This window comes from Zosterops lateralis, assembly GCF_965231275.1.
Source record: "Zosterops lateralis genome assembly, chromosome: 3".
NCBI classification, from domain to species: Eukaryota; Metazoa; Chordata; class Aves; order Passeriformes; family Zosteropidae; genus Zosterops; species Zosterops lateralis.
Genome location: NC_139764.1, coordinates 11,851,388 through 11,861,452, shown reverse-complemented (window position 1 = coordinate 11,861,452; position 10,065 = coordinate 11,851,388). Strand labels below are relative to the sequence as shown.

At 56.2% G+C, this 10,065-nt stretch overlaps 1 protein-coding gene across 1 annotated transcript; it reads right to left on the bottom strand.

Annotated features, from left to right (window-relative positions):
* Positions 1-193: 193 nt before the first annotated feature.
* VSX1 (visual system homeobox 1) lies at positions 194-3,245 on the bottom strand (the record flags this gene model as incomplete). The annotated part of the gene is made up of 5 exons (XM_083856500.1): positions 194-459; positions 1,061-1,241; positions 2,124-2,247; positions 2,500-2,578; positions 2,876-3,245. 5 exons carry the CDS (start codon positions 3,243-3,245, stop codon positions 194-196), a joined length of 1,020 nt encoding a protein of 339 aa, XP_083712626.1.
* Positions 3,246-10,065: the final 6,820 nt, after the last annotated feature.

The following is a 10,065-nucleotide window of genomic DNA, read 5'->3' as shown; positions in this document are numbered from 1 at the left end:
CCCTGGCTCTGCTGAGGAGTGCACAGCTTGAAAGTGAGGGGACAAGGGGATGCGTGTGCCCAGTTTTAAAATGCCCTGAATTCAGATAAAAAGTTCCGTTATTTAAGAAAAAAAATATATATCAATAAATCAATAAATATTATGGTGTTGCCAGGACGCTGTGAGGTCTGGCCTCCTCCGGGGCAGCCCAGGCTCAGTGGTCCCTGTCGTTCTGCTCTGTGGGGGGGTCCCCGTTGATGTACTGCCTCAGCACACCCCTCTTCTCGTGCTTGGCTGTCCTGGAGAGGTCGATGGCTGTGTCCTCCGAGTCTTTCGCAGGCCCAAGCTTGTCGGAGCCCCTCTGGGAACTGGCCTGAGTCCCTTTGAGTTCCTCCTCCTCCTGCTCCGCTCGCCAGCCATCTGCCAGCTTCTCTTGGCTCTCTGCCTTCCTGCTTACCTCCATGGACTTTTTGTGCATACCTTGCAGAAGGGAGAGAGCAAAGCCAAGAGCCTGGTTGCTTTTTTCTGCCTGGGATGGCTCAGAATCACCTCCTGCATTACTGCTGCTTGCCTCAGTTCTTGCCTGCATCCCAAGGAAAGCTCTCCCTAGCTACCAGCCTTTCCCAACCCAGAGCCCTGCTCTCTGCAGCCCAAGGGGATGGCTTGTGGCAAAATTAGTCTGTACCTCCCCTGTAGCAGGGAAAGCTTAAAGGGAGAGGTGTTGTGACCCATTCCAATCTTGATTTTGACTGTTTATGAGCAGAGGGTAGCTCTGAGGCATCTTCAGTTTAGGGGAGGGTGGTAGTGACTTCTTAGATGCCTTGCAACTCCCATGCTGCCTGCTAGTACTGCAGTCATACCCACCCATGTACAGGCACCTGTCTGACCCAGCAGTAAAAGGGTTTCCTTTTACTTTCCTTTCCCTTTCCCAGCTGCTCTTTACAAGGAGGAGGTGGAAAACCCAGAGCACTTGGCAGGGCCAGGGGAGGCCCCATTCCTTTCTGTAAAAAGGCAAGGGCAGCCGTCTGCAAGAAGAAGCTGAGCCCTGATCCCCCCAGCAGCTCCCCGAGGTCCCACTCACCCAGCAGCCACGGGGCGCAGGATCCCACCAGGCCGCTCTTGGCGGAGTTGATGATGGACTCGGGCAGGGGGATGGAGTGCCTCACCATGGCCCCGTAGAGGCCGTACTCGGCCATCACGCTGCTCCGGCCCCAGCACTTCTCCCGCTTCCGCCACTTGGCTCTTCGGTTCTGAAACCAAACCTTCAGGGGTAACAGCCAGGAGAGCACGGAGGGGTGGGATTGGGGAGGAGACAGCCCCCGGGGCCGGGTGTCCAGGGCCCATCGGGAATGTCCGGCCGGGGCGGAAGGTCAGCCGTGGGGTGTGTGGAGGTGTGGGGTGTCCAGACACGGGGTGTGGACGGGCAGGCGGCACCCGGAGGGCGTGTGGGGAGGGGTGTGAGGGAGGGCACACACGTGGGTGTCAGAGAGGGGAGGGAGGGGGGGAGAGGGAGCACATGTTAACATGAGGCTGATCGTGGCACAGGAGGGTGATCCCAGCCAAAGTCACCCTAAGCTGCTCCGCCTGCCCGCAGGGCCTCCCTGCCTGATCCACAAAGCACCAGCCTCTCCAGAAAAAGGGCTCCAAAATGCAGTGACCAGTGATGACAGAAGGTGCTCAGGTCCCTCCTCCCACCCCACTCCTGTATTTGAGGGTTTGAGGGATGTAGATACAACCAGGCTGCTGCCCAGACCACCACCTCATTCTTAAGCCACTGAGCTGTTCCATAGGGGAGCAGGATCAGGCCCTAAAATGCCATGTGTCCCTTAAAGGGGCAAGCTAGTGAGCAAGCTCCTGTGTCACAGCTTGGCCCAGCAGCTCCGAATTGCTCCCAGCTCCTGCCTGAGTGGGGGGACAGAGCCAAGTTGCCAGCAGTGAGCAACTGCTGGGGCCAGCTCAGTCCCCTGGTTTTGTATGTCCATTTGGAAGCTGTTCAGTGGCAGCAGGCAGAAGCTGAGCCTCCCCCCGGGTGCCCTGCAGCGTTTCAGTTCCCACCACCTGCACTCACTGCCACAGGGCAGGGGAGACGGCCGGATGCTGGCAGCCCACAGCCAGGAAAAGAGAGGACGGCTGCAGCCACTTACCTGTATCCTGTCCTCCGGCAGCTCCGTCTTCACAGCCAGCATCTCCCGGGCATAGACGTCGGGGTAGTGCGCTTCATTGAAAGCCTTCTCCAGCTCCTCCAGCTGGTGAGCTGTGAATACAGTCCTGCCGAGAGGAGAGAGCATCCTGTCACACCGTCCGGACCCCTGGGCAAACAGCGAGGCTGACAGCCCCCCCCATGCTGAGGTTTTCCTCCGGTAAATCCTCCCCGCACCCCAGCTCCTCTTTCCTCCTTTTCCTCCCTTTATCCCCCCTCGGGGATACAGCCCGCCCCATCCTGGGGATCAGAGAACAGCGGGAGGACGGCGGCAGCAGCGAGGAGGTGAGAACGGGGACAGCCTGGCTCCCGGGCGCTACCTGTGCCGGCGTTTCTTCCTCTTGATCTGGGCGGTGGACATCTTCATGTCGCTGGCGTCCCCGGACAGGCTGTCCTCATCTGGCAGCGGCGGCGGCAGCAGCAGCATGCGGGAGGGGAAGAGTCACGATCCCGTCGGGAGCGGGGCAACCGCCCGCAGCTCCCCTCCCACGGCCCAGCCCGAGGCGCCGCACCGGCGGTGCCGTCCCGGGGCAGGGGGCGGGAGCCCACGCCTGCCGGAGGGAGGGTGGAGGGCTCGGCATCCCGGCGGGACCGGGAGCGCGGGAGGATGCCGGCCTCGGGGCAGCCCCGGCAGCGGCTCCGGAGCGGGTCCCCGTGCGCCCCTGGGCGGCCCCCCCGGACCCCGACCCCGCTCACCGGAGATGTTCTCCTTGTGGCGGCGGGCGGCGGGCGGCGGCCCGGGCGGCGGGCGGGGGCCGCGGGCGGGCAGCAGCGGCAGCGGGGCGGGCAGCAGGCACGGGGCGCCCGGCCCGCCCAGGCTGCACAGCAGCCCCAGCCCCAGCCCCAGCGCCCCGCCGCCCTCGTAGGCGCCGGCGGTGGCGGCCGGGGGCGGCCCGGGGGGCGGCTGCAGCTCGGCTTCCAGCCCCAGCAGGTCGGTGATGGCGAAGCCCTTGGCGCGCAGCCCCGCGCCTCCCGGCCTGGCCGCCGCCCCGGGTGTCACCGGCACGGGCACCGCCACCGGCCCCGCCGCCGCGCGTCCCCCCGACGGCTCCGCCCGGCCCGGCATCGCCGCCGCCGCCGCCTGGCCCGCCCGCCGCCGCCCGCCGCCCTTTTTATCGTCCCGCCGCCGGTCCCGGCTCCAATCACGCTCCAGACCGGCGGGGGGGTGCTCCCAATCCCCGGATTAACGGCCTCGGTCCCCTCTCCCGCCCGCACCGGCCCCGCGGCCCTCCCCCGGCCCTCCCAGGCCCCCGCCCGGCCCCCGCCGCCCCCTCTGCCGACCCTCCCTCCGTTCCCCTCGGCCCCCGCCCCTCGGTCCTCACCACCCCCCGCCGGGTCCCCCGCGGTGTCGCTCAGATCCTCTCCAGGGCCACCTCTCAGTGCCTGTCCCGCCCCGGCCCGGCCACCCTGTCCCCCCCATCCTCCATAAATCCCCCTCGCATCCCCCTGGATTCCCTCTCCAGGTTTCCTCCTAGGAACCCCCTGCTGTTGGGAACGGATGCTCCTACACCCTGCTATGTCCCTGTGTCCCCGTATCTCCTCTTCCAGTGCCCGGCAGTGCCCTCCCCGGTACCCCCATTCCAGCCCAAGAGCCTTCAGCCCCACATCCCAGAAGGGACATCCCATTGGGCTCAGAGACAGGGATGGGAACAGGCAGGGGCTGTTGGCAGGACCCTCCCTGACCCCAGGTGTCTTGTCACCAGGGCCAGGGCCGCCTCGAGGTGCCTGGCCCCTGTGCTCCCTTTTGCTCCCAGATTCTTGCACCTGGGCTGCAATTTTTTCCCCCTTCCCTTCATCTGTTGATGGAAATGATTTACAACCGGCTTACACGGGCCGCCTGATCCAGGCCTTCATTGGACGGTCAGATTAACCGAGGGTCCTTCTGATAAAGATAATTACAAGGGGACTCCGCATTAACTTTGCATTATTAAAGAAAGACCCAAATCTCCCATGGCAAGCTGTTCCCGGGATTAGCAGAACAATAACTTTCATTTAGGATAATTGCCGTGGCCGGCGCTGGGGGCTGGCGGGGGGGACCCTCTGGACCGTCGTGCTTCTCGCCAAGAAAGGCAAATGGGTGTGACAGGAATGGGAGTTGTGGGAGTGTGGCAGCGCTTCCCAATCCACCAGTTCAGGGTACTCATGTGCTCAGGATGGAGGGATGCTTGGAGCATCCCCACCTGGGGCTGCCCCCTGCCCAGGCACAGAGCACCCCGGGGTCCCTTTGGGCGTCTTCGCTTCTCCAGAGTGCTTTTGCTGCAGTTTTGCTGGAATAGGAGACTTTCACTGCTAGGCAGGGAGGATCTGCCACAGTAATTAGAAGTCATAATCCGGCCACCACCCACAACAAATTTCCTGTTCGAGCAGATATTAGTGGTTAAAACCCTAATTTTTGATGTTGTCCCAGAATCAGCTTGATTTCAGCAGTTTACATTGAGGCTGAGCTGTTGGGAGAGATGATGAAGCCTTAAATATGCATATGGCCTAGGCATTTGGAAAGTTTGGGGATAAAGCACGTATAATTGCTCCTAATCAGTTTATGAAACATAAAAGCTCAAACCCAAGAGAAAGCCGATAGATGCAGAAATGGAAATAGCGATTAAATCTCCCCGTGCTGGCAAGGTGGCCTGGATATGGCGCTGCTGCCCGGGGCGAGGGTGACCCAGGCCATGCCCTGGGGGCTGGGGACACACCCACTCCCGGGACAGGACCGTGGCATGGGGTGTGAGGACACTCCTGCTGCCACCCCCGGCTCCCCCAGCCATGGTGAAGAGGGGCATCTCCACCGGTCCTTTGGACAATAAATCAGTTAAAGGATATCTTGATATATGCTCATCAGATAGGATTAGCTGGGATTAGACTAATCAGTAAATGTTTCTCTGCTCATTATTTTCTAAGGAAGATTTTCAGCTGATTCTCCGACGCCGAAAGATTATTAATCGCTTAAAGAGCAGAACATCAAACATCGCCCCTTGCTCTAATTTCCCTGGGGTTTGCCCCCCCTCTCCATGGGCAGGATGCCTGTGCCAGCCGGCCCAGCAGCCTCAAGGTGCCCCAGCAGCCAGAATCTCCACGGGGCTCTACCAGAGCAGGCCACAGGGCCCCAGCCTCAGTGCAGTCCCGTGTCCCAGGGGGTGAATGCTGTCTGCAGCTGATGCTGGAGCACCCCCATCCCTGCTGCACTTGGCAGGACTAGGGACCCAGCAGGGTGGGACAGTCCTCAAGTTGTCCCCTCCTCCCCATGGCTGCTCCACCACCATGTCAGACACCTGCTATGACCTATAGGATGGAGGGCACCCATGATGGGATGGATGCCTGGAGCTGTCCCGCTCAGACCCCAGAAACAAGCCTTGCAAGTCCTTAGGGGATTACAGACACATGCAGCATTTTGGCAGACCCCCATCAGCTGATGATAACTCCACAGCTAGCATTTGGTGGGTTTTTGGAGACCCTGTCTTCACCATGGGGCTCAGGGAAAGCCCCAGAAGGATGTGCACTCAGCCTGGAACCACCTGCTGTAGCAATGCAGAGGGGGAAGCAAGGAGAAGGTATTGAAGGGCCTGGTTTAGGGGATTAGTAATGGGATAAGACAGCTTTCACCTCCCTGGTTTAGATATGAATCAGGTCAATAATAAAGGACCATCTGACAGTTTCAGGCAGCTCAGGGTGGAAGAGGCTCTTGTGCTCCAGGCTGGATGGAGAACCCATCTCCAAAAGCCCAGCTCTTACCACATACCCATCCATTGTACCTGCAGCAGCAGTCTCAACCCAGTCCTCCTCCCCAGCTCCACAGCCCACACCTGCATCAGGTCCTGGCACACCAGCACAGGAACAGGCTGGAGCCTGCTCCCTAGGGATGATACTGGCACCACAGCCCCTCGGCTCCTGCTGTGCAGGGCAAGGCTCAGCCAGCCTGTTGGTGGCCATGGTGGGCCTTGCACAGGTGCAGGGTGAACCAGAAGTGAAGTGCAGCAGGGTGAGCAGCCAGCTGATGGCAACATGGGCAATTTGGCAAGGGTGGGAATCTCAGTAAGGGTGGACAGAAGAAAAAGGACTTTTCTTCTGCCTCCTCCACATCCTGCTGGGAACATGGGGAAGTGATGGCTGTTGCAAAAGCATTGCCTCTGACACGTGGGTGAAAAGGAACTGAGAAGCAGGCCATAGCTAGGGGAGAAGGCACCAAAGAGGGGGGTATTGCAGCCAATCACACCTGTGTTTTGCAAGGCTAAATCCCTGAGTTACAGATGAGGCTCCTCCTGAAAATGCGGGCAATGGTACTTTCCTCAGGCTGCAGCAGGGCTCAGTGGTGGTTGTGTGTGCACTCCTGGCCAGTTAGGAATAGGTATATGCAGTGGCTAAGTACGGTTCATTTTGGGATGATGGATTTGCAGAGGCAGGCAGTGTGAGCAGGTTAAATGAATGAGGGAACCTGTGCTCCCTGCACTGTCAGGCTGTGGGAAGTGCTTTGTTTGGAGCTCGACTGGATGTGGGTGAAGCAGAGGGTTTGCAGGGTGAGCACAGCCACAGCTGGCTACGCACCACCTGCTCAGTGCAGCAGCATTGCCAGCCCAGCTTACTCTAAGTGTTGTCAGCCCTAATTTGGCATGGGGGGGTCCCCTTCCATGTCCCACTCTGCACACCCCAGAGACATCCCTACTAATTCCTCTGCAGATTTTTGTCTTAAGGCATTTGCCTTTGATTAAAACCAGAAGAGCAGTCACGGTTTAAGTGGAGTTTAAGAGCAAACCATGTGCCACTGCACAGAGCGCTCACATCTGGAGTGTCACAGATTTAATCAAACTGCTGGGAAGTGCCGCACGCAGACAGCTGTCACAGCAGCCTGGAGCCCATCTCCTAATTAATTCCTAGCCAAACAAATGGCCATCAAGGTGCTGCACCTACAACACCAACTGTAAGCACGGCTGGCAGTCAGTGAGCAAGCAGAGCTCACCCTGTGTATCTCCAAGGAGCTGTAGGTGATGTAGCCCATGGAAGGCACTGTTCCTGCTCCTAGGGAGGAGACTGAGGCTTGTTCCAGAGGTGTATGCTTGGGAAGAACAGGAGGGACAGAGTGTTCAAGAAGAAACCTAGATGGAGTGGGTACAACAGTGGTAGCTCCAATTTCTGGTTGCTCCTTCAGCTGCTGCTTTTTGCTTCCCCTCCTTCTTGCTTCTGCCAAACTTGTTGCTTTCTAGTACCGTTTATCTGGCCATCTCACATCCCCGTGGGCAACCCCCTCTTGTCCTACACAGGATGTGTGAGTTGGGACACAGCCCTCCCTGGAGATGCTCTGCCTGGTGCTACCCACGGCCTGGCACCTGATGCAGGTTCTGGGCAAACTCTGCTGCCACAGCCTGAAACAAAATCTGGGCAATGGCAAAACAGGTCAGGCCCAGACTCGGTTCTCCTTGGTGCTCATTCACAGCTCATTAAAGCTAATTGAAATGACTACCAAAGCTGGGTCTATGTGGGTGTTTGGAAGCTCTGGGCACAAGGCACAGCTAGGCTGGGAATATCCAACTGTGAGGAGCCCCAAACTAGCCGATGGACTGTCCATTCCAATTAGCCCCACAAAGGAGCTATTATTCCTTTGCACTATGCTTGTCTGATTACTTTATCTTATTATTTTTTGATCATTCCTCCAAAATGTGCTAATTAAACAGAAATCATCAAGTCAATTAGAGAAACACTCATTAAAGCCGAAAAGAAAAGAAAGTATCGGCAGGAGAAAAACGGCTGTGAGGGTCCCAAACACACACAATAGCTGCCACATTCATTAGGTCAGCAATTCCCAAAAGAGGGATAGACGTAGTACCACTCTGGTCCGTGCCCTGGAAATGGAACTTCCCAAGGGATGGAGTCTGATTCCTCTCCTCTCCTCTCCTCTCCTCTCCTCTCCTCTCCTCTCCTCTCCTCTCCTCTCCTCTCCTCTCCTCTCCTCTCCTCTCCTCTCCTCTCCTCTCCTCTCCTTCCCATGGCTTTCCCAGCTCCCAGCCCAGGAGTAAAGCCAGCCCTCAGGCAGCACCTTCTCCACGTTCATATCCAGCACCTCACCCAGCAGAAACCTTCCAGAACAATGCTTCCCTTTGCACCTCGGCCCTCTGGCCTGGAAGCGAGACACAAGAAAATCCAGGAAAACATGTTAACCAGTGATTTCAGCGAGTAAAGGAAGGGAGATTGCAGTTTGCTCTGACCCCAGAGTGGCAGAGCCTCCAGTTTAGCTGTGGTGCTGCCCAGCTTTTGCATTTCCAAACCAGTTCAGCCATGCTTAATCATAGGAGCTGTGCTCTGAGACCTAACAGAAGCACTTCTCCTTTAATTAATCTCCAAGTTTGCTATCTGAGTGCTGTGCCATATGGTATTGATTTTTCAGCTTGGTATGACAGCGCTTGCCATGAAAGAAACTAACCTAATTAAAGCAGGGGACACCAGCACAGAGGCAACTACTCTCACTCTTCCCCATAATACGGCTTTCTAGATCAGCTCTCCTGAGTGCTAACGGGTGCTGAAACGGGGCACCTCTGCTTGCAGGTGAATTCAGGGGTTTAAGCTGTGCAAAGAGGTGCAGATCCCTTTCTCAGCACTGGCCTGGGCTTGCTGTGACAAATGGCACCTGGGCTTTCCCAGCTACTCTGCAGCTGGGAGGTTTTGAAGCATGGCTTCCCAACACAAAGTATTGGTTTTCAGGCAGACCAGATAAATCATTAATGAGTTTCACAGTGTCCTCCCTCTCCGCCATTAACAACTGGACTCCTAAGAGACCTAAACTGGGGTCTTTTAGCTGAAGACCGACGTGGAAGTCTCACAAATGCCATCAGACATTACACAAGCAAATGACCCTTTACCCAAGCTATGTCATCCCAAACAGACCATCTGAAGGACCTATAGAAATAAGAGAAAAAGAACCTAAATATAATCATGTGCATGGATCCTCCTTCTCAGAAGAATGAAAGTGCATGTGCTTGGCTGTCTCATCTTTGTAGGCAACCAGTTATTTGGTGTGAGAAATACAGATAGGGTTCCTGTGGCTCATTTCGCCCATTTTACTTGGCTCTGCAGGAAAGCTGTTCCTGCCCAGCTTTCCTCCACAACACCCAGTGATGTCTTTTCTGTGCTCTGACACTGCATTCTGCAATTTTCTTTTTGGATGCAGAAAGGGCATCTTTCAACACCTGAGGACTTCCCCTTCCTTGTTCTCCTTTTATAGCTCAGCCTTGCTCTCACCAATGTCACTGCTACACTATCTTCTCCTCTATTCTCTCTGGCAGCACTGAGTTGTAAAACTTGTAAAATTTTCTTGGGGGACTAATTTTTTCTACAATAAAGGACAGACCTTAGCACAGAGGATTTTCCATCTTTTCTACCAGCTCTTGGGTTTTGCTTTGACAGGATTCCTCTAACATAGTCAAGGTGGGTCTTGATGCCAAAAGGGAACACACTGTGTAAAATTAACAGATTGAATGTTGCTGACAATGAATAATTATTTCATCATCTCAAACAGGACTTACATTATTGATATTGTTACACTCTGGGAAAAAGAAGAGGAAGAAAAGTAATAAGAGGAAGAAATAAAGCTCTCATTTATGGTGGGATTGTTGTCTGCAGTCTGCTCTTTTGACTTGAGGTTACGATGGATCTTGAAGGTAGAACAAATGTATTTTCTTCCTATTTGGAAATTGCAGTGAAGGCTCTTATTTCCTGTTGCTTGATACCTAGAAAGTTTCCAGTTTCTACAGGAAAAAGATACCTGGTCACCAGTTTCCTTCAACATCCCCCAGCTCAGCCTCTTTTGCAGCTCCCACAGAGCTCTTCCGGCCAAAGCACTCCCCAGACTCCTGAGAGATGAACACGCAGCAGTGAAAGCAGAAACCCCGGGCAATACCCTT